Below are 26,399 nucleotides of genomic sequence, written 5' to 3'. Positions count from 1 at the left end.
TCAGGAGGGCATAGAAATGTACCATTTTATTACAAAGAGTTTCACAAAAATGAAAATAGTATCTCAAAAAGGAAACTACCCATCTCCACCTGCAGAACGGGGTGGGGGGTGTGGGGTGGGGAGAGGGCAGGCAGTGTGTTTCTTTGCTTGGGGCCAGTGGGAAGGTATGAGAACAGAACCAATCTAAAGATGGCTGATGTTACCTTAAGGAACCTGAAAAGAACCAGGTCCCTGAAGACCCAGCCATCCCTTCTAGAATGCTCAATAAGGGTACCTTTCCAAAGCTACTAAGCAGGCATTTGTCATTTCAGGATTTTGTCCAATGGCTGCTTAAGATAATCCCTTTTACCCAGACTCAGTACCCTTTACGGTTCAAAATTAAGAATTAGGAAAGACTGGGTGGCAAGGCAGCTATTAGAAGAGCTCACCCAGCATGTGTGTCTTGGGCTCAGGGCCCTGGTTCCTGTTTAGTCCCTGGGGATATTTATATTTAATATATTTTTTATATAAATACACAGAAATAGAAAATATAAAATCTGAGGTGTTGCAAGAGAAAGGTGGGGTACTTGGCAAGAAGCCAGAACTGGAGAGGTCTGCTCAGGCCAACTTGACCTCTTCCTTGACCCTGTAGAGAAAGCAGAAACTGGTATGAGATAACCCACCCCAAGGGCCTCAAGGCAAAAGTGTAGTATAATTTCCACAGGACCCTAAGTGACAGCTGAGGGCTGGGGCTTTCTAGCTCTGCTTAGAACTGCAGAGACGGACAGACTGGTCCCTGAAAGAGGCCTTTGTAAGCTGGACCAGCTGTCCCTGTGCTTTCCCTCAGTGTGGTGGGACAAAGGGGCTGGTGCACCAATGACAGGGAGATTGCCGACAAGATCCTTCCTCACCCTTTGGCTTCTTGCTTGTCTTCCTTGGTTTTCTCCTCTTCTGTGATTTCTAGAACACAAAAGTGCAGGAATGGCCAAGAACAGCCCCTCTGGAAAGACCCATGGGGTCTTCACTTACTCAGAAACCCCTTCCCCACACTACAGCTCACTAGACATACACACAAGAGAAAAGCCCATCCCAGGTACACCCAGTGAGCCCTGTTGAGAACAAGTCAGACCGGTTTCCCAGCCTGCTACAGCCTGAACCTGGTGGGTGGAGGCAGCCCCCTGGGAAAGGGGTGAAGTGCCAGGAAAAGGGCTTGGGTGGTATGTGAGAACCATGCTCCTGACCACAGGGAGTCCAGGCATGCCCCTGGCTCTGGAGCCTGGCAAGGCTCAATAAGCCAGCAGAGAGATGGTGAATCAAGTTTCATTCTTTTGTGAGCCCTGCCACTTCTGGGAGCCACTGAAAGGCCCAAGGAGCTGAGGAAGAACCCCAAAGGAAAGCTGGCAGTTCCTCCTCCCAGTGCCCTACATAGATTCACCATCCTCCAGAGCCTGGGACTCAAGACCCAAGTCCTGGCCCAACCCAAACCTACCTTTCTTCTCTTCTGGCTCTTTCTCTTTTTCATCCTCTGTTTTGACTCTCTTGGCTTTTTTGAAGTTGGAAGAATTCTTACGACCACCTTCTCCTTCCTCATCAGAGTCGGAGAACTCTTCCTCACAGGCAATTCGTTTGTCAGAGGAACAGACTAGGAAGCAATGAAAAATACTGAGAGGGCAGGAGACTCTTGATCTCTAAGTCTGTGCCCAGTGCTTCCCTGCATGTCCAAGACACACCAAGGGAAGGGGACCAACAGAAGCGAGAAAGGGAATTCATGCTTCCTACAAGCACTGGAACTTGGAACTTGGGTTTTTCAACAGATAGGTAGTTTGGGGGGAATGTGGAACCAAGAACAGTGGAGAAGTCAGAGCTGTCTACTGAGTGGGAAGTACAGGCCTCTGGGTCCGGGTCTTACTCGAGATGCGTTTGTCAGGATCTTCTTCATCCTCATCACCACTCTCCTCTGGAATGGCATCCTCAGGAATCGCCTGCATTTGAACCCCAGGTGCATGGGGCAGCATTCTCAGGTTCTCAAATAGTCGCTGTCTATGGCCAATAGTAGAGAGGGTGGCTGGGCTCTAGTTAGGGACAAACCAGAGCCTAGAATGTTCAATCAAGGGGTTTCTGGAGATATACTCACTTGATCTTCTCCAAGTACTCATTTGTGTTTTGGTTAGTCATATTAGAAGGACTGATGTGAAGTTTGAAATCTGGTCCAAAGTATTCAAAGTAGTCGTTGTATGGAAGCTCTAATTGGGGCAGGAGATATGAGAGTCAACAGAGAATCAACCTAGCCAAACCATGGGGCTGTGAGAAAAGTATTTGTAGGTTTATCTAGACCTGTTAGCCCAACTACCAAACAAAGGATGGATCCAAGATAGGGTGAGATGGGTGCCTATAGAATGTTAATCTTTTTAATGCCATTTAATGCCAGCGTCCACATTAGTCTGTGTGTGTGTGTGTGTGTGTGTGTGTGTTTCGCACGCACGCACGTGCTATTTCACTAAAGGCCCGAGCCCCTGGTTTAGAAAAATTTAGGCAATGGTCATTGGGAACACTCCCTCACTCACTATCCCAGTTATCCTACAGAGTAGAAATTCCAAAGCTATGGATAACCACTGATAGTTCTGTCCAGATCAAAAGCAGGAGGGAGAGGGGACAGGGTCAAAAAAGACTCAGGAAAAACAATGGCTATGGTCTGACAATCACAAGAAAATAGACAGGAGAATCAAAGGCGAGTATCAGAAGTGGTCATATGGCCAGTGGGAAAGGGATTGTGAATCTGAGGACACATGAGCTCCAGCTCCACCCAACCCAACCTGGCCTTGGAGGTATTACCATTAGGGATCTCTGTGTCCAGGGCTACAGCTGTTTCATAAGTCCAGCACCGGGCAACATTACGAATGGTGTAGCCACCTCCTCCCAGCATCAGCATAGGCAGGTTGAAGCTCTTCACAAATTCCACACACTTGGCATGCCCTTTGGTGGGAGAAGGTGGTGCTGGGTTAAAGAAGCACCCAGGAGCCACCCAGCCCTATGCTACCTGATCTCACCTTTGATGGTCAAGTTGAAGCAACCTAACCGATCTCCAGATAGGGAGTCAGAGCCACACTGTAAGACGACTGCACTGGGCTGGAACATCTCCATTACTTTGGATATGACCTAAAAGGATACATCCTGGTCACCGCCAGCCTCAAGAAAAGCTATGAGAGGTTTGGGGCTGAAGAGAGTGGGTGCAGCACTTCCTTCTGTATCTTATCACCCACTCTCCCACATGCTGGGTGATAAGAGAACAGGGAGTATCAGCCTGGGTTCTTCTTTTCTGACTTTGGATTTGTTTTTCAATCTGAAAGGACTAAAGAGCCTCCTAGCTCTATTAATACTAAACCTAGAATGTCCTCCTTATCAACTCACTGAGTCTTTCTGTTCTTTTACTGCCCAAGCTGCAGCGCCACTTCCTCTAGAAGTCTTTCTGACCTTAAGCTACATCTGCTCTACTCATCTGGGCCTACAAACATTGCACCTGATATTGTGAGGAAGCACTTCATTTTGCATATTTCATTCTCACAACTAGAATCTAACATTACTGAGGACAAAGGCCATAACTCAGGCTTCTCTGTCACCCTTACTACAAGACATAACAGTAGGCATTTGCTATTTGCTAAATGACTACCTGACCTTATATTACTATTAATGGCTCCCTGTTGCTTACAGGTAAAGATTTAATTCCTCAGCATGACATTCAAGGATCCCTTTGAAATACTGACCCCAACATACATTTCCCACATCCTTCAACACTCCTCTCACACATCATAATGGCCTACATACAGCTACACATTGGCATCTCTGTGCTTCTGCTGGTGCTGTTCCCTCTTCCGAATGCCACCCCTCCCACCCAGCCCCCATCTCTTTCACATGGGTAACTCATTTTTCAAAGTCTAGCTCGAAATGTCACTACCTCTGTGAAATCATCTCTGACTACCCTCTCCCCAGCCCAGGCAGCAGTTTGACTCTCCACTCCTCTGCTCATCCCTAAAAAACAGTACTGACCACAGTGTTGGGTACGTGCCTGCCTCCCACACTGTAGACTGTGAGGTTTTCAAGGGCACAGATTGTGTCTTACTCTTGTAAACAACAGAGGGCCTGACCACGGAATGCATCAACAAATATTTGGATGAAATTTTGTTTCCCGAACTAAGATATGCTGATATGAGATATCCTGAGATATGCTGGGGGTGCTTTTGCTACTCCCTCCCTTAAACTGATCCCATTAGTAACCCAGGTGGTGAACAAAGCACTTACCGGCTTGAAAATGGCCTCATAGGACTCGTCATCAATCCCATCTCGGAGCGGGTAGTTAACAGCATAATACTTGCCTTTGCCAGCACCAATATCCTAATCAAGAGAGACATTAAAGTACAACTGAAAAATGAAGCTAGGAGGAAGTTCAAGGATGGGGGCTAGAAGAAAGAGGCAGTGGTTCTAAGAGAGACAAGCTGGCTGACCCCATAAAGTAGAACAGGGGCAGAGCAGGGATATTTTGGTTAGTATCGTTTCCCTCACTGACAGGTCTAGCTCATATCTCCCGACACACCACTGAGGCTACACCCAGACTGAGAACTGTTTATGGGGTCAGAGGTTAAATATTCCATCCCAGAGCAGAAGACCTCTATCTTCAGATTGGGTTAGGGCTGGCTGGTAGCTGGGTCACAGAACACTCACCTACAGCCCTTTCCTCTCCAGAGAGCTTTACTGCTCACTCTTCTATCCCCAACCCTCTCTTCTCTAGGGAGGTATGGAGGGAAAGCAAAGAGTGAGGAAAAGTTCTTCAAAACTGTAAATGCTCAGTTATTCTAATTGTTATACCAAGTAACTGCATTAGTGCCACTTTGTCACCTAAGGACTACTGGCATGACAAAGCGGCTGGTTTCATTGTATTCCTGCTAATAGCAGATAGAACAGGTCAATGAATTAACTTCCAAAGATTCTGAGAGGAGTCCAAGGATTCTTAGAGGTCCACGAATGGACTTCATTAAGGAGAGGTGTCTATTAATACATCAGATGCAAATTTCATGTACTTTTCTGAGGAGAGTCCATAGCTTTCAGTCAGTTGATCAAAAGGAAGTGACCTAAAAATATTAAGAACTCCTGAGATGTTCCATAATTCCCAATTCCTAGCCCATGGGAAAGAACTTGATATTTCTAGCCTAAAATTCAAGCCATATAGGATATCTGAAGAGTGACAATGCAATTCAATTGTGCCCAGCAGGGAAATACATACAATAAGTCAGAAGATCTTTATCCTTCCCAACTCTTTATTTCCCATCATTCCCTTCTTTTATAATGCGAGAAGAAAGGAGACTATGACAGGTGTCCTAGTCTGAGATATGGTATTCTAAATGGCAGAAGAGGCAGGAAGTGGTTTTTGGTGATATAAGATAGAGTTAGAGCTGGCAGCTGAGGGTGAGCTGGTAGGCCTCTGAAGGGAGTTCTCACCCGTAGGTCCCCAGTTCCTGGGAAGTACTCTCCATATTTATGAAAGGACACAGTCATGACCCGGTCTGTAGTATAGAAGGCCTCTTCCACGCCATCGCCGTGGTGAATATCAATGTCAATATACAGCACCCTCTGGTGATACCTAGGATCAGAAGGGGATCAGGGGTCTGGGGACTCTCTGGGAATGGGATGCGCCAAGGGCTCTAGGTCCCAGCTTACCGGGGTGGTTGCCTCCCTCAAGTATCTCTAAGCACCAGAGACGTGGACACTAGCTGAAGGAAGGTAGAAGAGTGGCAGGGTGTCTCCAGAGGCCTGACCAAGCCAAGTCCGATCTTCCTACTCTACACCCAGGGTCAACTCCAGCCACACAAGGACACTCTGGAGGCACGATCTGAGCAGCACCTGCCCCTGATCTTGCCATGGGCTCAGATTAAATAAGACCCCGTCAAGGAGAGGATGGCCAGAGGCACTCACCAAACATATCCTAGCCAGCACACCGCTAGGAAAAGCAAACTAGGGAGGCAAGCCCAGGGGGAAAGGTAAGTGGGAACCTGGCCTAAGAAGCTCCTCCAAGAGACAAGGCCAAGCAGGCATACTTTAGCAGTTCCAGGATGGCCAAGACGATATCATTGACGTAACAGAAGCCAGATGCCTCAGACTTCTTTGCATGGTGCAGGCCCCCAGCCCAATTCACAGCGATGTCCGTCTGCTGCTTATTAAGTTTCACAGCACTTGCTGGGAATGGGAAGAGAGAACATAAGCCTGTTACCAAGCCACCTTTTCCCCTAAGAAGCCTGGGGAACCCAGTGAGAGGTAGGACCTGCCTATTCAACAGCTATATCGTACAATTCACAAGCCAGTCCTCTCCTTCCTTCCCTGTTCCAAAAGGAAATAAAGATGATAATGGTTACTCTTAAAAAACTGTTTTCCAAAATGAAGGTAGTAACCCTTTAGAATGCCTTAAAATTGGTTTTGTGGGTCATGACCAGTATATATTTTTTTAATGAAATAGACTAGAATAAAAATATCAGAATAACAGTGAAGGTAACTGCCCTCTTCTGTGAAACTGGCTTCAGAATGAGAGGGTATGTGTGTGTGTATGTGTACGTACTTGTGCACATATGTAACCTGGATTACAAGTATAAATGTATTTTTTACTACGGCTCAGTCAAAAAATTTTCAAGATACCAAAGGTGGCAGAGGCTTGAAGTACAAATACTTCCAAGAAGTAAGAGGGAAATACACACTCAAGTGTGCAAGTGCATTTGTGGCATTGTTATTTGTGCATTGTCCATTTATTAAAAGTATAACTTCAATAGCAATAAAAACATGGAACAATCCAAATAATCCAACAAGAGGGGACCGAATATATCAACTGAAATAGGTCCATAACATGGAATAATCATGTAGCTACTAAAAATCATTCTATAGTCTACTAAAGATAAATTTAAAATATTTACTAAATTTAAAAAAATGCAGACAACATAACTAAATATATATAAAATATAGGTGTATATATGTCATGTCTCAATATATACATACAGAAAAAAGAATGGATGTACAAATACCAAAATGATAACAATGGTTAACCATGGACTGTGTGATTGTAGGCAATTTAATAAATATTTGTTAAGAAAGGGTTTAGAGTAGTAATACTAGAGGTAATCTAGAAGTTGCTAATGGAAGTGGGTAATATGTGGAATGTATTTCTGACCTCTAAAGATAATTACCATGCTCTTTTGTAAGACAGATAATGACTCTTCCCAGTTTTATAGCATTATGCAATTCATGAACTGCTTTTATGTACAGAATCTCAACAACCCCATGAGGCCTGCAGGGAATTCCTGTATATCAGATGTCTTGATTGGAGAGGGCAGTCAAGAATACCTGAGCCTGGGGTGGGACTGAGCCATCAGGACATTTTAAAGACCTAAGGCATAAACCAAGTACCATTTCATATGGTCACAGATCAGCCCCATTGGCATAGTGGCCTAAAGTGTAGACCTCACTAGTACAACCCAGCATAGCCCTCAATAGCCCTCGATGAGGGGAGGTATGTTCCTTACCCACAGAGCCACCAGTAGATAACTGACAGAATTCAAACAGGCCATCAAATACCGGACAGTCCTCACCAACATTGACTTGAAAGACATAAGAGAAAGATTAGTTTCCACAATTTCCTTTAGTTTTTGTTTACATATTCATGAGCTGATAGAAAAAAGATACAATTTGGATTCAGAAACCTTGGGTTCTAGTCCAGGCTCTACTATTTACTGGCTGTGTAATTGGGTCAAATCATTTAACTTCTTTGAGCTTTGACTCGTTAACTATAACAAGTGATAATAATATCCATCTTACTTCACTGCTGAAAAGATTAACAGAAATTTTATACAGGGAAGCATTTAGTAAGTAAGTACTTGGAAAATGTTGATTCACCCCTTGAGGGAGAAAAATTTAGCTGCTTTTTCCAGCCTGGGTTTGTTCCTGGACCTCACTCTGGCTGACCAACAAGGAAGTTAAGAACAGAGACCTATATAACTATCATCCACTGAATGCTTAACAATGTGCCAGACACTGTGCTAAATGCTTTCAATACCTGATGTGATTTATCCTCAAACAATCTTTTGGTCCTATTTTATAAATGGGAAAACAGACTGAGAGAGGTGAATTGCTAGTAAATGGCAGAGGCAGTAGTCAAGTAAGTATTGGTCTGTCTGTCCTAAAAGCCTATGAAAATATACTTTAGCCTTTTCCAGTAATTTTACATACACATTCTTGTTTGATTCTCCTAACAACCCCATGACAGATATAGACCTCACTGCAGAGGAACAAATACAGAGAAGTTACTTGCCCAAGGTTATACAACCAGGCAGTGGCAAAATTAGAATCAGAATCCAGATGTTTTAACTCCCACACCAGTGCTCTTTCTACTATACTTACAAATAACAACTGGAGTAAAGTTATTTCTAGTCAATGGAGTAAGGGTACAAACTAACACATAATGATAAAACACAAGCAAACCATAATGCAAATGAAATAAAAAAGACAGGAAGGGAAGCACACTTGAAGGTTGTAGGCTCACACAGCTAGAGAGGAACCTTATGGCTCTAAGTCTCCTCTCATAGAAAAGGAAAATGCTGAGACGTCAATGATAGCCAGGAAGTCAGAGACAGGGGTAGAACTAAAGCCTCACTCTCTTGCCCCAGCCTTCCCACTGCACCAACTGTTATCAACAGGGGTTCCCAAATTAGAGTAAGGAGGAGGAGCCCTAAGATGAGGAAAACTCAGCTTGGATTGTGGTAACCTCTTGAGACACAGCTGAAGTTCAAGGTCTGCAATAATCACAGGAGTTACCAGCTCTGGTACTGCCCTAAATTAGGAGGGTGCCCTGATCTGGTGCCCGGCCACAACAAGTGCTCTGAGAAAGTATAGCCCGCATAAAGGGGTACACAATGGGTGACAACCTCCTCAGCTTCTTCAGTAAACACTGGGAGGCTGTGTCAATAAGAACTTTGGTCCCTGGGACCAGGCTATTTATCCATTGGTGACTGAATGCCTCACACCGCTTCCTCCTTCAGTGGGTTTGGCCTGCCTGAGATTCCAAAGTTTTGTTTTATTTCCATTTGGGATGTGGAGCCTCCATGGGAGAAAATGGGTGTTTTAGACACAAGGAAAAAATATTTTCCTTCAGGCCTCAAATAACCATTGTTCCCAGCTCAACAAGCTATGTGATTAGGGATGAAAGGATGGAAAATAGGAGAACAGACCCGCACTTGGACTAATCTGTGAAGCTAGGAAGGATTTATCTGTGGGTTTTCCCTCTTCCTACTATAAATATTTTTCTCATTCTTAGGCTGGCTTTAGACTGAGGTGAGAAAAACTCAGTGAGAGATGGGGGAGAGGAGGTAGAGAGGAAATAAAAGACATACTGCAGAAAGAGTACATGGGCTTGAACACTGACTTCAGAATAATGCTTATTTATACCTTGGTGGTGGTGGTAATGAGGGGGAGAGGGGAGTGGGAGAGAAAGGGTATGTAATGAGAGGTGCCCAGGGGGCTTCAATTATATTGGCATTGTTTTCTTTTTTAGGCTGGTAGTGGGTACATGGATGTTCATGATATTATTTTTTATACTTCTTTTGTGTGTCTGAAATATTTTTATGCAACATATTTAAAAATACTCCAGAATTAGGAGACTAGAATTTCATTCTCCATTCTACCAACACTTTGCTGTATGACCCTAAGAAAAGCATTTCACTTCCCTGGGTCTCAGTTTATACATCTATAAAATGAACTATTTGGCAAATGACTATTTGCCAAAAGCAAAAACAAACAAAAGAAAAACCCCCGCATTTATTCATGTTCCCATTTTAACTTCTGATCAAGGTTCTCAAAAGTATCAAAGTGACCACAAAGCATTTATTACATTCCAGCTAAGAGCAAGGAAACCTGACTTTTTTGGTCTTAGTGCAAGTATTACAGATATAAGTTCCTAGGTTAGGCATTGGTAAATATTTAAAAAGAGCTCAGTTCTTACATCCCTGTTGTCTCTGTAGTCATCCCTGGTTATAAAGCACTGTACTCAGTGACATCTCTCTATAACGCTATGAATTGCGTCAATAAGGTTACTTGAGTCCTTAGAGAGACTTACCCTTCTTACTCCCCATCTTCAATAAAAGAAAATCCCAGACCTAATTTTTGAATGTACAAATTTAGAATGCTGGTTTTAGGAAAACTGGAGCAAACTGGGAGTCAGAGCTGAATGTGTACACTCCTGAGAGTCTAATATTTTGTCTGCTTTGACAGGTTTGAAAATAATGAAAGTCATAAGTCATACTAGCAAAAGCTACTACTATTCACTGAAAGTTGCTGTTTGTATACATTATCTCACTTATCCCTCCAACCTCCACTATGATAGGCACTATTGTCTTCTTTATAAAGAAGGGAAGACAAGGCTCAGAGAGGCTAGGAGACTCACCTAAGAACTCATAGCTAAATGGCAGAGCTAAGGGATTCAAAACAAGACATCAAAGCTCATTTTCTTGCCTCAACACCAAGCTGCTTCTCTAATGAGAGCCCTCTCTGCTGACAGTGCAGCCTGACTGCTGGCCTAAATAGGTAATGGAAACCCCTAAAGCCATTTAGAGCAAAAGAATGAATTTGTTTCGCCTTGGAAGGAAATAAGACTCTGCTAATTCAGAGAGCAAATACTTCACTTAGAGGGGTCAGAAACTCCTGGAGTTGTGAAGCTTAATGCTTCAAAGAAGGTCTTTGTGGTTGTCATCATCACCAGCAAAATTACTGTAACAAATAACTTTCTGCCTTGGAAATCAGACAACCTTATGGCAGCAGCAACAAACAAGTGCCAGAGAATTCCGGATATTTCAAAATAAGCTGTCATAAGCAAAGCAAAACTTCTTTTGGACAATGCTGTTACACTGTTTTATTGTACAAGATGTAAGGTGCTAAGAGAGAATTTCTAAAATAACACAAGGGAGAAGTCAGGTATAATAGTTCTTCCCAAATTTGAACATATTTTTCCTCCACAGCTAAAATAATCCCCACAATTCCTACAAACTGAGTGTTGCTTCTGAGATGGGACCTGTTTTGAGTTTCAAGTCTCAGGGGGCAGGGTAGAATCACCTCAACTCAAAGATTACATCATCTAGAGTCTGTCCTAAGCGGCTGCTAAATATTCGATTAATGCTCAGAAAGTAAGAGCAGTTACGATTGTATGGGATGACATTCAGTCCATTTTACAAAAGAAAAATCTGAGGGGAAGTGACTTACCTAGTCAATTAAAAGTCAGAGCTGGACCTATAACTCCTGTCTCCCCCTTCACAGGTTAATGCTTTTTCCATTACAATAACTACAGTTTTCTTGGCAAAATGTTCTAAACCTAACTGGACAAATTTAATCTATTTCTTATAATCAGAAAACAAGGAAAACCAGATTGGATTAAAAAGAAGGACTGTGGCACCCTTGGGAGGCAAGGGAAATCAGATGTCAGCTGAATGGGAGGGACAAAGGAAAGCAGGGTGGGCCTCTCCAATTGAAAGGGAGATCCAACTGGGGGCTTCAGAGGAGGGAGGGAACAGAATGGACTCACATCTCTGCATCTGCTTGCTGTACTCAGACATGTTATCTGGGCGGATGGAGCGCAAGAATTTAATGTAGTCATCACTGTGGTACTTGGTCATCTCCTCAGCATTGGCTTTGTGAGGGCGCTAGAGGGCAGAGGGGAGAAAGGGCAGGTTATTCTTGACTACTGCCAGTCTTCACTCAGTCTAGTTTGAACACTTATATCCTTCCAACATTGAGCTAGGTGCTGTAAAAGATAAAAAAGAAATTCCTGATTAGATTCAAGCCTCAAGAAACTTACAATCTAATTGGCAAATAACATTATCAAAGGAGATTCAGTGTCAGAAGACCTAGACTACAACTCAAGCTCTGTTGCTTAGGCAAGTATCTATTTGGGCCTCAATTTCCTCATTTACTAAGTATGGACAACATCATCTACCTCACAGGGTAGCTGTGAGAACTGAATGAGGCTGTTAAATCTCTTTGTAAATTGTAAAGCACTTTACAAATCATTACCTTTTCTAAAATTAAAGATTACAATATATAATTATAGGCCAAAGGGCTCCAAAAGTTCAAGAAAAAGGGGTCGCTAATAATTGAAATAGAAAACTCTTTATAAATCATCATCACAGCAACAATTCTGATGATATTCCTCCCCATTAAAACTTGATATGGTAATTTCCTGGTTATCCCAACATTCTGATTCCTCCTTCCCTCTTTTTAAGTTCATACTATTACTATCCTCACTTTACAGTAAGGAAATTACAGCAGAGAGTTTAAGTAACCTGCTCAAGGTTACACTGCTAATAAACTGGAATAGGAAACCCAGAGGGGCTGGCTCCAGGTGTGATTTGACTCTCATTTAATCTTCACTGAACATAATAATGAATGTTAAGGCAGAAAGACTGATACTGTTTTATAAACAAACAAAAAAACAAAACACTCTTAGTGAAGGAAGCAAAATTTGGCTTTTGTATTTTTATACTAAGCCCTTTACTCTCTTGGCAATGTCACCAAAGCTCCACTTTGACTATCCCTTCTAGACAGATGACTGCCCCAATTCTCCATTCTTAATCTCTGCTCTGGGCTCCAGATTCACAATTCCAATGGCTTCCCAGCCAGCTCCACCCACGAATCCTAGAGGCACTAAAAATTCGATTCAACTTCCAGAACTTCTCTTTTACAATTTTTGTGAATGATGTCAACACTCACTCAAGCTTAAAACTTAAGTGTCAACTTTAACTCCACCCTTTCTTGCCTTCAAATTCGATCCACTGCCAGTCCCTTTCATTATCCCCTCCATAATCTTGACTGCATCCACCACCTTATTTTTCTTATTTTCTCTTTCCTAAATTTCCTATTCGAACCTTGATTCACCTACTTGCTCAAGACAGAAGCCTGAGTATCACTGTTGATTCCTCTTTCCTTATCTACTACATTCAAATTCTCTTGAAACTACTATCAATGTATCTGTCAAATTCATTTATTCCTATCCCCAAGCCATCATATTTTTGGCTTGGGTTGTGGCAACAATTTCTTCATAGGTAACCCAGCCTCAACCTTAACAATTGTTAATCTATTCTCAAATCCTACAGCCAGAGTAATCTGTCTGAAATTCAAACTGAATGTCACTCGCTTCTTAAAAACGTGTCAGAGGCTTCATTACTCAAAAGAACAAGCTTGAATTCTTTAACCTAACTTGGGAAACCAAAATAATCTGGTCCCTGCTCACCTGTCTAGAATCCCTTTAAATATTTTATGCTCTCGCCCAGGAAACACCAAATTCAAATTAAAAGGGCCAAGCAGTTTAGCTAGCTTGGTGCTTAAAACAAGCAAAACGGGTGAGCTGATGACCAATCTAGCTGATTACTACAGTACAGGAATTTGAACCCAATCGCCAGAGTCTTTTGGGTTAAATTTTATTTTGTTGAAGGCTGGCTAACATAAAGTTCTTAAAAGTACTTTTTGGACTAAACAAAACATTTAAGGGGCTGAATTTATCTCATGAATTGATTATACCATTCTGCCAAGTACAATTCACTTGCAATTCTCCAAGGGAATTTTCTCTCATCTTTAGAATACATGCTATGGCCTAGATTACTGTCCTCCTCACTCCCTCTACTCAACCTTTAGGTTGCAAGTGAAAACTTAATTCCCCCAGAATGCTGTCCTTCACCCCACAGAGTCTCAGTTAAGTAACTTTCTGAAGTGTTCCTCTGGAACCCTTACTTTTCCATCATCGCATTCAAACTGCAGAACTTGCACTTGTTTGGTCCACTATGGGAGGCCAGGAGCAGGTCATTATTCTAAGCAACTAAGCCCATTATTCTAAGCAACTAGGTGCCTGCCACTTAGCAGGTGCTTAGTAAATATCTGTTGCAGTATAAGTTAATTCTTAGATTATTTTTGGCTTCCTAATTGGTCCCATTTATATCCAGCCTTATCCTCTTCCAATTCATCTTTGTAATAATGTCACAAAAATCTTAAAAAAGTCAATGCCCTGTCTAAAACATTCAATGACTCATTGGTCTATAGCCATGCCACCCTGAACAAGCCCGATCCTGTCTGATCTCAGAAGCTAAGCAGGCTCAGGCCTAGTTAGTACTTGGATTGGAGACCCCCTAGGAAGACCAGGTGCTGTAGGCGTAAAAAATATAAAATAAGGGATTGTAAGCTGACAAGATCTTTGCAATCTGTGAAGTAAACCAAGGGTTGGCTTGCCTTAAAAAAAAAAAAAGTATTCCCTAATTACAAAAGAAAAGATTCTAAAATCTGACATGGTAATCAAGAAACTTTGCAAGGTTCCTTTTCAATTTAACCCCCACTTGTCCTATTTGTAAATATTATACTCCCGACAAACAGCCCTTCTTCAACAAAACCTATAGAGCTTCCCACCACAGTATCTATGATCATGCTCTTCATACAATTTTAAAATTATCCCTATCCCAAATCTCTGAAGGACAAAGACCATCTCTAAAGCTGTGTCTTTTATAAAGTAAAAGCAAATCTTTCTCTAAGAACCCATCTTTATCCCAGGCTGAAGTTACAAGAAATATGACCTCACAGTCAAAAATTACAAAACACAAAAGGAAACAATGCACCAGGCATGAGAGCCCATAGAAACAACAAACAGCAGAATCAGATCTACAAAGACTTTGGATATGTTTAAATAAAAAACTACAACGCATTTTTATATACCAGTAAACAATTAAAAAATAAAAAATTTTAAAAGATATAACATTTAAAACATGAACTGGGAAGGAAATTTATGGAGAAAATATAAAACTTTATATTGATAGCCAAAATCTCAACTGCCCGTCAACAGTGGAATGAAAAAATTGTAGTATACTCTATAATAAAATATTACACAGCAACTGAACAAGCTACAGTTACACACAAATAATGTATCTTATATAGTTTCATTTATATTAGTTTTACAAAATTAACTGTATTGTTTAGGGATGCATATTTAGGTAGTTAAATTATGATGAAGAGCAAGAAAGCAATTAACAGAAGAGTCAGGATTCTGGTTCTATCTGAGGAAAGAGAAGAAGCTGTGATCGGGACGGAATGATGTAGATTTCTGAGGTCCTGACAAGGTTCTATTTCTTGAACTGTTTTTTGTTGTTGTTGTTTTTTAATCTTATTTGATGACGGAGGGGCCTGGCCTGCCTACCACCCAGCTTCTATGCCCAGCCCCAACCCACAGCCCAACCCAACCTGCAGCCCAGACCACAAGTCCCTATAGCACCTGGCAAGGCACCAGTTGGTGTGTACATGTATGTTTACTTTATATAAATTTGTTAAAAACTGCACATTTGTTTTATGTACTTTTCTGTACATGTGTTATATTTCACAATAAAGAAGCTAAAAGAAGCCTGTATATAAGACCTTTAAAAAGACCTAAATAAACGGAGACATACCATATTCATGAATTCAAAGACTTTATAGTCTGGAAATATCAATTCTCCCCTAAGACGATGTCCAGATTCAATGAAATTAATTTACAGCACTTCATTAGTTAATTCTAAAATTGATATGGAAGTACAAGGGGCAAGTGGCAAATCACTCTTCTTTTATAAGAACAACCATGTGGGAGGACTTGTGCTACTAGATATGAAGACTTACTAAAAAGACTGTGATACTGGCATACGGGTCAATAAACAGAACAAGTCAACAGAATACAGAGGCCAGAAACAGACCCCTACATACTGCCTGGTACAATGTATGTAGGTCCTTAATAAGTACTTTTGCAATGAATGAATAAATATGAACATTTCTTATATAGAAGAGGTGGCATGGCATTTAAATCAGTGGGCAAACAACAGACTTTTCCATAAATCAGCTGGGACAATATGAAGGAAAAATTTCAGTAGATTCCTACTTCAAACCATATTAAAGAACCAATTCTAGATATAGTATCCCCCATATATAAGGGGGGGCTATTGTCCCAGAGTATATAAAGAACTACTACAAATTGGTAAGGAAAAAAAAGTCAAACAACCCAAGAGAAAAATGGGCAAAAGAAATTAAGACATCTCACAGCAGAGGGCATATAAATGGCAAATAAACATATGAAGAGATGCTCAGCTTCACTGATCATTAGCAAAATGCAAATCAAAACCACAATTACATACTGCTTTATACCCATTTGACTGGCAAAATTTAAAGTCTAATTCCAAGTGTGGGAGAGGATGTGAATAAAGGTATTTCTTATACATTGCCAGTGGGAGTATAAATTCATTCTACCGCATTGAAAAGCAACTTGGCATTTAATATTTCGCATACCCTATAGTCCAGCAATTCCACTCCTAGAGAAACAGCCAAAAGAAACTTTGGCATATATGCACTAAGGGACACATACAAAAATATTCCCAGTACCACTGTTCCTAACATTACAAAACTAGATATAAATTAAGAACATGGGAGAATGAATAAACTGTAACATACTAACATGATAAAATATTCAGCAGAGAAAAATGAAAGAAAGAATTATAGCTATATAGAACAAGGTGGATGGATTTTACTAATATAATATTGTATGATAAAAGCAAGTCCTGGAAGACTACACATAACATGATACCTTTTTAAAGAAATTCAAAAACAACTAAATAAATACTATATATTGTTTAGGCACATATACATGATAACTAAGTTTTTTAAAAAGATAAACAAAATTTAGAAGAGTAATTGGGTTGTAGGAATATGTACATTCACTGCATTATTAAAATATTTAAGTTAATAAATTAATAAATAAAAAATAAAGTCAATTTTTAAAAAAGAAGGCCAAACATGGACCTTCTTTTGATGCTTATGAGCCAAGGATAATGATTAACCCTATTATGTGTATCTGAGGTCCAATTAAAACAAAAACAAAATAATAAACCAGATGATCAAACAGAATAATGGGCAAAAAGCTTGACCAAGAACTTTAACAGGGAAACATGAATGGCCAATAATCATACAAAAAGATCCTCAACCTCGTCACTGATAACTAAGAAAATACAAATTAAAACAATAGCAAGATATTATTTCTCTACCTAAACTGGCACAAAAAAAAAAAAATTAAATATGACAAAATCAAGTGATGACAAGGACTTGGGGCAGCTGCAATTCCTCTACATTGCTGGCAACTGGAAACCATTTTGGCATTATCTAAAAACAGTGACGATGTACACATGTCCTGACCCAGCAATTCTATTCCTTGTGTATCTATCCCCTAGTGAAACTAGCATATGTGCACCAAGAAACATGTTTAAGAATGTTCACAGCAGCAGTATTTATAATAGCCCTAAACTAGAAACAACCAAATGCCCACTAATAATAAAATAGGCAAACAAATTGTAGTATATTCTTTCAATGAAATACAGTGAAAACTAAATACAGCTACATGCACCAATATGTATTACTCTCAGGAACATGTTGAACATAAAAAGGCAAGTCATAATAAATACTATAGGGCTCCATTTATGGAACATTCAAACATTTAAAATTAAAAACTGTATTGTTTAAGAACACTCATAAAATTATAAAGAAAAGCAAGAAAAGGGACAGTGAGTCTTTTTTTCCTTTTGATATAAAATTCAATGTTGAGGGGCTTTTTTCTAAGAATTAAATTAATGGGAACTCTCAATTATCTGACAGTTACCCCTTTTTTATCTTATATCCCGTATAAGAAAATAATTCTTAATAAGGGTTTTTAAAAAAACTAATGTACAAATTATGCTTAGGATTCATATGTATGCAATTTAATGTCACAGTCCATAATGTGTATCACTGCTGCTCTAAGAAATTATTTACAGGTATGCCAGGCAAGAAAGAATTAACCACATATTCTTTAAGGGTTTTCAACAAGAATTTAAACTCAACAGATTTTTTAAATTACCAAGAATAAGTTACTGCATTCTGATTAACTGAGGTTCTATTGGAACTCTAGCCCATATTTTTAAAAAGGTCTTAAAATTTTGGATTCTCATAAACAACAAATCATTCCATGATTCTCTTATCTGAATGCCTAAAAACCTTTTTATTACTAATAAATTAGTCACATCAAAAAAAAAAAAGGCAAGGAAATAACAAACCCCAAATTTAGATAAGAGGTAAAATCTCGGGAAGAAGACAGGGTCAGGGAAGGGCATACCTGGGCTCTAGCAGCCACGAAAATGTTCCTTTTCTTAAATTAGGTGGTATTAATCATAGTGTGATTCTTTATACCTTACATATATTTTATAAAAATTCTTTCATATCTCAATATTTTATAAAAACATTTTTTAAAAAAAGAACAAAAGAACAGAAGGCGATGAATAAGAAGCCTGAGAATACACAAAATTAGCATCCAAGGCAAAGAAGAGAGCAGGATTTTCGATTATATAAATAGGAAGGTGCCTGGATGAAAAGTGGGGATGTAAATTCTGGGAGAAATTAATTAGATGTGTGGATACAAAACTGGGGAAGAGATAGAAGAGGGTGAATTGTGTGAAAAAGACCTTTTTCATGTCTCCTTCAGGTATAGAGACATAAATAATACAGTAACTTCTATAAGAAGTCTAAGGAGTGTCTTTTAGGACTGACTCTCAAGAGCCAGAACAGACACTAAAATGGCTATCTGTGCTTTGGGTAAGGCATGCTAGGATCTCAGCCCAGATAAAGGAGAGGATAGAAGGGATGAATGCAGAGAAACATTGTTGGGGGAACAGGATCAAAGATTCATACTCAGTGAAAAGGTAGGGCCAGAGAAGAAAAAAGATCACATTAAACAGAACAAGGCCTAGAGATTTCAGGTTATACTAGGGTTTTACTTTAAAAGTTTACAACAATATCACACATGACATCATTTCTAATAAGGTATTATTATTTACTACGATCACCACTGTTGGTTGCTTCCCAAAGAGCCATTCTCTCCCTTCTTTCTTGGTAATAGATCTCAATTTGGTTGGGTATTAATACACCTAGCCCCAGGGACCAAAAGGGATTAGTCAAGCCAATTGCTATGAATGGTCTAAGAATGTCAAATGACCCAATGAGATTTAAGAGGAAATTTACTGTGAAATTTCTGGAAAGGGTTTTCCTCTTTAATAAAAAGGGGAGTGTGGATGGGGACAGTGGAGAGTGATCCATTTTGCCCCTGTTCTCTTCCTTGTTGGATTCTGTTGTATGAAGACATGACACCTGGAGCTGAGACAGCCAGCATGTAACTTCAAGGCAAAAAACATGAGGATAAAATCACATAAGCTAAGGATGGCTGAGCAGGACAGAATAAGCATGGGTCCCTGATGACAGTCAAAAGAAATGCTGAGACCATCTATCTCTAGACTTAAGAGATTGTTTATGAAGGGAAAAAAGGACAGATGGACAGATAAACTCTGAAATTGAAGAGATATGGGTTAGTCTTAGCTCATGTTAGTAGCTATGTGACTTTGGGCATCTTAATTATCCTCCCTGAGCTTGCTTTCTCATCTATAAACTAGGGATGTTATAAGGATTACATGAAATAACAGGTAGCCCTGGCCGAGCACCTAGCAATCATCAATAAATGTTTATTTTTCCTCTCATTTGTAAATGTAAAATACATTTTTTCATATCTCAATATCTCTTATGGAGGTTAATACAGTCCCTGAAGTATGACAAGCATTCAGTAAAAACATGTTGAATGAGAAAAGAAATAGGGCTTAAGGTGACTCCTAAAGATGAGTAAGATATGACTGGGCAGAGTAAATAATCCTCCCAGTCAGGAGGGGGTGGAAGGAGGCAAAATGTGATCCCGCTGCCTTGGAGGGCTGACAGGGTAGAGGCAGGAGAGAAGGAAAACTGGGGCCAGATTAGCATGGTGAACATGTACAAGAGACTGCTCTAGAAGGTCTTAGTGCTTACTATTGCACATTCAGGTATCCTCTTTATCTAAATGCTGGTCTGTTCTCTAGAGTCCCTGAAAACCTTGCTACCTTTTATGTTTTTCATTCTCAGCTATCTTTTATACCTGAAAAATCTCTCTGGTCCCAAGGTCTGTCTGCTTCTCAGTCTACTTTCCCTCTTGTTTCCCCAGCTGCCACCATGGGCTCTAGAGACATGACACAGCCATCTGGGAAGAAAGACTCATCTCCTTTCAGTCTCTGGAATGGTGAGGAAGGATACTGTTGTTGCTAGGTTACTTAAGCTGTCAGCACAGACTTTAACAACAGACTCTTATGCTCTAACCATGGACCCCAGATCCTCTTTATCTTCTCGACAGCCTCCTAACTGGCCTCCACGCTTATAAAATACGTGCCCATGCCTATCTCTCTTTCTTTTAAAATCCTTCGCTTATTCTTCACTGCTTCCAGAAGAGGTACAAACTAGGAACATTTGGACCAAATTTGGTCCACAGATGTATTGATGAATTTTTGTTTATACAGGTTTAAAAAATAAACAAACAAACTTGGGCCAATATTTTAAACCTGAAGAATTTTATGATAATCTAGATATCTAACTTCTCTTTAAAACTGAAAGATGGGTCAAAGGTCAGCAGGAGCTGAGTCAAGAGATTAGACAGTCTGTACTCTCTAGTAACTAGAGACTTGGCACTAGTTCAACACAGTCCTGCTCATTTTTTCAGGCATTGGATTTTTCTGACCCTGGCCCCTCAGAGTTGTTTAGTATAGCACATCCAATCCTTGCTGAACTCTCTAGCTCCAGCTCCCCTCACACCTGAGAACTTTAAAATACAGCAATACCTGCTTACTGAACTACTTATATTTTCCTCAAATGCACCACATTGTTCTTACCTCTTTGCCTTTTAGTATATGTTCTTCCTTTGGCCTAGAATGACAGTCCCCTCTTGAACTCCAGGCTAAATTCTATTCAATCTTTAAAACTCTGCTCAAATATCACCTCTTAGATACATCCCAAGGTTCCTTTCCTCCTTCGGTCCTCCTTATCTCTGCATCTTGTATATTTTTTAAACTGTTGCACTTACACACTGCAGTATAATTTATTTGTGTACATGTCAATCTCTAGCACTAGTGTATACTCCTATCATTTACAGTGATGTCTGCCACATAACAGCCACTCAAAACATTTGATAAATTAGTTAATAAAATAAGATAATGGATGACAAATGGGGAACCAGAGGTGATGAGATTATGAAGGACTAGACCTCCCAGAAACTCACATAGATTTCCATTTTTCGGTAGAGACCATAGTTAAGTAGCAAATTGTGAGTCATGCGGATTCGGTGAGGCTTCATCGGGTGGCCTTGTCCATAATAGTAATTTCCAACATCCCCTAAAGAAGAAAGAGTGGTAGTTTCAGTGACATAGTTAGACATGCACTCCCAGGAGAACCCAGTAATTTTTACAACAAACTTCTGGACAAACTCTCTGGTTCATTCTAGTCTCTAAGATTCTCAACCACCTTCAGGAAGGGTAACTCAAAAGAGAGGAAAAAAAAAGCAGGGAACTCTAGTGAGGTCAGCACTTATGGATGTCAGTCTAGCCCAGTTTCTTCCCCTGGAACCCTCAGGCACTACTAGAAAATGTGTGCAGTTCATTCCAGATATACTGGGGAAAAGCAACCAGTGAGGTGACTCACTGTATCTATAAGGAATTCACTCCCGCTACAGAAAAACAACCATCAGTACTCAGAATTATTAGTATTATAAGCCACAGTTCACCTCTTACACATTGTGATAGTTTACAGTGTCAAAGCATATCCACATTCATTTTCTTACTGGATCCTCACAATAACCCTGTAAAAAAGTTAAAATAGGGAGTTTTATCCTCATTTTATAGATAAGAAAACTAAACTCTTATCATCTCTTACTTCACCTATAGCAACAGCCTTCTAATTGGTCCCTTTGTCTTCAATTCAAACAATCTGCCACACTGTCACCAGTTATTTCCCTAATATACAACTTTGATAATATTACCCCCTGCTCAAAAATCCTTAATGGCTCCCCATCCCCTACAGGATGAAGAATAAAGGACAACTTCAGAAACCTGACACTCAAGGACTTTCCTAATCTACCTTTCCAGCTTCATCTCCAGCTACCTACCACCACCATCCTCCCTGACAACTTCCTCCCCCTCCACAGCCCCTCCTCCCTCAAACTGGGAGTAGGCAAACTACTACTACTACAGGCCCTTGGGCCAAAATAATCAGCAGCCTATTTTGTAAACAAAATTGTATTGGCACAGGGCCATGCCCATTAGTTTATATATAGCTGCTTTCACATCATAATGGCAAGCTGAGTAGTTAAATATTTGCCACAGAGACCAACCAAAATGGCATAAAAGGGTAAAATATTTACTATCTGGCCCTTTACAGAAAGTTTGCCAATCTCTATAAACACACTAGATTATTATCAGCTTCTTGAACAGGGCATTCACCTTCACCAAATATCCTGTTCCTTTGAGCTAGACTATCCTTCCTTCTCTGATGATCCTCATACTACAAAGCCCAGTTCAAGCTCCAAACATATTCCTGATCAGAATAAATGGCCTTTTCCTCTGTAATTTGTATATAGCATTTAATTCTTTTTGTATCTGATTTACTGACATCTAGTTATATATATATTAGACCAGATGCTCCTTCAAGACAAGGGCGAACATGACCTGTACATCAGAGAGGCTCAACAAAGATTCAGAGAATTGAGACCTGAGATTCAAAGAAGTGCCTGCTCCAGATCTCACAGCCAATGAGGGATCTGGGAGTCAATTCTCCTGACTCCAATCCATTACGCTAAAAGCTATACTGGGTTTCTGAGGCACCTACTTCAGTTTGCACTTAATGTAGAGGGCTCTTGGAGTTACTTGGTAAAAAGTTCCTGAGACAATATTCCAAAACCTAATGAACTGCACACCCGAAGATCTCTCCTTATGAATCTATCGGGATGAGGCAGATCTTTGAGCACCAGTGAAAAAAAGGTCATAAACTCTCAGGTATTGTGCTGTGGTGTGACACCAGGAATAGCCTTCATTCCAGGGAGCAATGCACTGTGGGGAATGCCACCAACTGCATCCAAGCCACACTCAAATTCTCTGCCAGACACAGCCTGGGATAATGGGAAACCTCTAAACAGTTGGATATTTAGGATCCAATCCTCTTCTCTTTTTACAAAGACTTTTTTTTAAAGATCAATTTTAGATTTATAGAAAAATTACAAAGATAGTACTGAGTTCTCAGATACCCACACCCAGTTTCTCCTACCATAAACATTTTACATTAGTAAAATAAGAAGTATCTATTATAACTAATGAACCAATATTGACACATTATCATTAACTAAAAACCCATACTTTATTCAGATTTCCTTAGTTTTTACCTAATGTCCTTTTATCCTATTCTCTTGATCTTAGTGAGACAGACCTCTGAGGGCAGGGACTGTGCTCTCAGCCAGAACTGTAAGACAGACTATAACATGTAGTGGCATTCAAAAGGGACCCTAGTCCCATTCGGATAGACTTTGAGATACAATAGCGAGAAAGAAAGGCAGAAAAGTTGTTCCCAGAGCCCCTCAGACAACCTAGTCAATCATGGGGATTGGGGAGAATTTGCTGAGACATCCGGATGCAGATCCAGTTTTGGGGCAGTTAGTAGTCACATGGCCATTTTCATGTTATATAATTGGATTCGTGCTTACCCATGTCTCTGGCATTGGCCTTGATCTCTAGCAACTCCCTTGACTATCAAGCCTGGGTTCAGCCAAGACTTAGAGACTTGAGGAACTGAGATACCTTATCTAGAGGACTAAGGGAGTACCTGAGGGTGGAGCCCAGAGACTCCATCCTTAACAGTTTTTAATTGAGCTGCTAAGAGACTTTAAAAGAAATAATCTTTTTTATTTAGATACTACTTTTAAACTTTAAAAAGCTTTTCCCATTGTTCTCACATTTTAGTTTCACAGGAGAATGACCTGAGGCCAGGAAAAGTAAAGTGGGCTTGCTGAGCCCCAAGTTAGTGACCTCCCTGTAAAACTCATTTTCTTAAAGTAAGAAGTCTCCCTTCTTTAAAGACTGGATCTTTCCCCTTTTTCTCTTTTTAAACTGAGAGTGCAAAGATCACAAAACAGCAAACTGATACAGCTACAAAGTCATAGGATCCAGCCTCCATGTGCCCTTACCACTTGCCTAGCAATCCTTCCAAATTTATTTTCCTAGCTCCCTCTTTCACAATAGCTATTTAACAGCTATCTTGCTTCAAGATTTCTACTCCACCAATTGCCTTCCCCCACTGTGAGGAAAAGGGTGAGAAAGTAGGACATGGGGAAGAGAGGTTGGAGCTTTGTTTTCATCTTGAAAACTCCCTTAACTCCCATTGAACTTACCTACATTTGAATTTTTCCTTGCCACTTAACCTCTCATCAAGAAGGAACTTCCTCTTGAAGGCTAGTGTCCCTACCTGTGTTCTGATGTCCATTTCACCTGGTCTCCTCAGGAACCTCCATCATTAGTACTAGTCCCTCTCTCCTGTATTTTCGACCTCTCCTTCTCCTGGCTATTTTCCATAAGAATTTGAATATGCTCAACTCTCAATCACTGTATCTCCCCTTTATCAACAATCCTTTCTGTCTGCCTTGGACAAGCTTTGTTAAAAAGAGTTCCATCTCCTCTTCACCCATCCTTTTATTCCTCAATCTACAGCAATCTACCTTCAGTTCCAAACCTGGCACAGGAAAAAGTACTTGTCAAAAATCTCTCATTTGTCTTATAAACTGCAAATCAGAATGGCAAACCTCTACTTAGATATCCCTCAGACATTTCAACAAGTATTTCTTTAAAAAACACAACACAACAAAACAGTTATTTACTGACATCATGTCCTCAAAATACTCAGCATCAAACTGCCCAAACCAGAAACTTGGGATCCTTGCCTTCTTCCTAACCCCAACATTCATAAATTTAACTTCTGTCCCAGAGCGATAGTTCTAAAGGATAAACCTGATGTCACTAACCTGCATAAAATTTCCATGATTCACAAGTGCTCTCAAAATAAAGTCCAACTTCCTTAGGATAGTATGCCTAGCCCTTCATGATCTAGTCCCCAATTACTTTCCTGACTCTTGCAACCTTTCCCTCACCTCTGCTCTCTACCTTCTACACTCTGCCCTCGAATCTATGCCTAAGTCATACTATACACATACCTGCTGTTTTTCAAAGGTGCTGCCCTCTCTCACCTCTAAACTTGCTGTTATCTTTGCCTTCCCTGTGCCAGGTTAATAACTCCTGTTCTTCAGGTCCCAACTGAGATAGCACCTCCTTCCCTGACTCCTCAGACTGAGCTGGGTGCCTTTTCTCTGCCCCATAACACTGAGTGTCCCTTTATCTCAGCAAGATATGGGAAAGCAATTATCTGTCATTGTCTATCTTCCCCTCTAAACTGAACTGAATTAAGATGGGATGTGACTTGGTCATCCCCATGGCCCTAGCACCGAAATGCTTCCTAGTACAGAATAAGGTCTTGACAGACTTTTGTTACATGAAAAAAGTCTGTTTTAACAGTTTGCATCCTTCTCTTTCTTTCCAAGCCCAGGGGCTCCATTTCCCAGCAGCAACTGCAGGCCCTGCTCAGACACTGGGGGAGGAGCAGCAGTGACCACTCGCTGGTGATTCCTGAAGGATTTGCCCCAAAAAGGATGAAGAAAGAAAGGGGCAGGGAAAGACCTTCCTATGCTCAACAGAAAAATATAGTCTTGCAGCCTTCTCCATTGGATTCTGCCTCCCCCCTCAGACTCAGCCTCCCATCTAAAAGTCCCACTCAAACCCTGCCCATCATACTTCTTCAGAATTCTCCACCAACATTACCTCAGGCTTTCCAGAGCGACCCTCTCAGTCTCTGCTTCTTCCCTCAGCCTCCACCTCCTTTCCATTCCTGAGCCTCTTCCCTCAGGCCCGACCTCCTTCTCTCAGCTTCCTCCCTCAGCCTCCATCTCCTTTCCTCTGAGCCTCTCCCCTCAGTCTTTACCTAGTTCCTTAGCTCTGACCTCATTCCTCACAGCCTCGTCCCTCGACCCCGACTTCCATCCTCTGATCTTCCTCCCTCAGCCCCGACCTCCTTTCCCCTCAGCCTCCTCTCTCAGCCTCGTACTCTTCTCAGCCTTTCCCCAACGCCTCAGTCTCTCCCAGCCTCCCCTCTCAGATCGCCTCAGCCTCTCGCTCCCGGATCCGGCCCGGCCAGGCCCCGCCCCCGCCGCGAGGACAGTGCTCACCATCGTAGTAGTAACAGACTTTCCTCCTGGTGCCCTGAGTCTGCGCCATTTTGCTTGCCTCCAGTCCCTCCCGTCCGTCCGTCGGTCCGTCCGGCCTCCCGCCCGCGGCTCCGCTCAGCGTCCGACCCAGGGGGGAAAGGAGGCGGGCCTCCGGCCCGCTCCGCCCGTC

At 41.0% G+C, this 26,399-nt stretch overlaps 1 protein-coding gene and 1 pseudogene across 4 annotated transcripts; one reads left to right on the top strand and one right to left on the bottom strand.

The window, feature by feature from the left end:
* On the bottom strand, positions 1-26,399 carry HDAC1 (histone deacetylase 1). Of its 4 annotated transcripts, none has more exons than XM_016150459.2 (14): positions 26,231-26,399; positions 21,197-21,309; positions 11,579-11,696; positions 7,536-7,610; positions 6,066-6,204; positions 5,470-5,611; positions 4,276-4,368; positions 3,027-3,135; positions 2,812-2,952; positions 2,114-2,222; positions 1,889-2,019; positions 1,469-1,621; positions 891-939; positions 1-625 (listed from the first exon to the last, which is right to left on the bottom strand). In XM_016150459.2, the coding sequence occupies exons 1-14, from the start codon at positions 26,277-26,279 to the stop codon at positions 598-600; spliced, it is 1,449 nt and encodes a 482-aa protein (XP_016005945.1). In that variant the 5' UTR covers positions 26,280-26,399; the 3' UTR covers positions 1-597. The 4 variants fall into 4 exon arrangements, with proteins under 4 accessions (XP_016005945.1, XP_036087316.1, XP_036087319.1 ...); XM_036231423.1 differs by lacking the exon at positions 26,231-26,399 and adding an exon at positions 21,705-21,723; XM_036231426.1 differs by lacking the exon at positions 26,231-26,399 and adding an exon at positions 21,698-21,716.
* On the top strand, positions 14,078-14,196 carry LOC118605261 (annotated as a pseudogene).

The sequence above is a fragment of the Rousettus aegyptiacus genome, unplaced genomic scaffold (assembly GCF_014176215.1).
Source record: "Rousettus aegyptiacus isolate mRouAeg1 unplaced genomic scaffold, mRouAeg1.p scaffold_m13_p_1, whole genome shotgun sequence".
In the NCBI taxonomy this organism is placed as follows: domain Eukaryota; kingdom Metazoa; phylum Chordata; class Mammalia; order Chiroptera; family Pteropodidae; genus Rousettus; species Rousettus aegyptiacus.
The sequence above is the reverse complement of the archived record's forward strand: the minus strand, read 5'-3'. Positions and strand labels throughout refer to the sequence as shown.

Excerpts from the sequence above, each read along its gene's own strand:
- HDAC1 (XM_016150459.2), bottom strand. The coding sequence starts at position 26,279 with ATGGCGCAGACTCAGGGCACCAGGAGGAAAGTCTGTTACTACTACGAT. Across the intron at positions 2,020-2,113 it reads GAGTACTTGGAGAAGATCAA|ACAGCGACTATTTGAGAACC; the intron begins GTGAGTATATCT and ends TATTGGCCATAG. Across the intron at positions 1,622-1,888 it reads TCCTGACAAACGCATCTCGA|TCTGTTCCTCTGACAAACGA; the intron begins GTAAGACCCGGA and ends ATTGCTTCCTAG.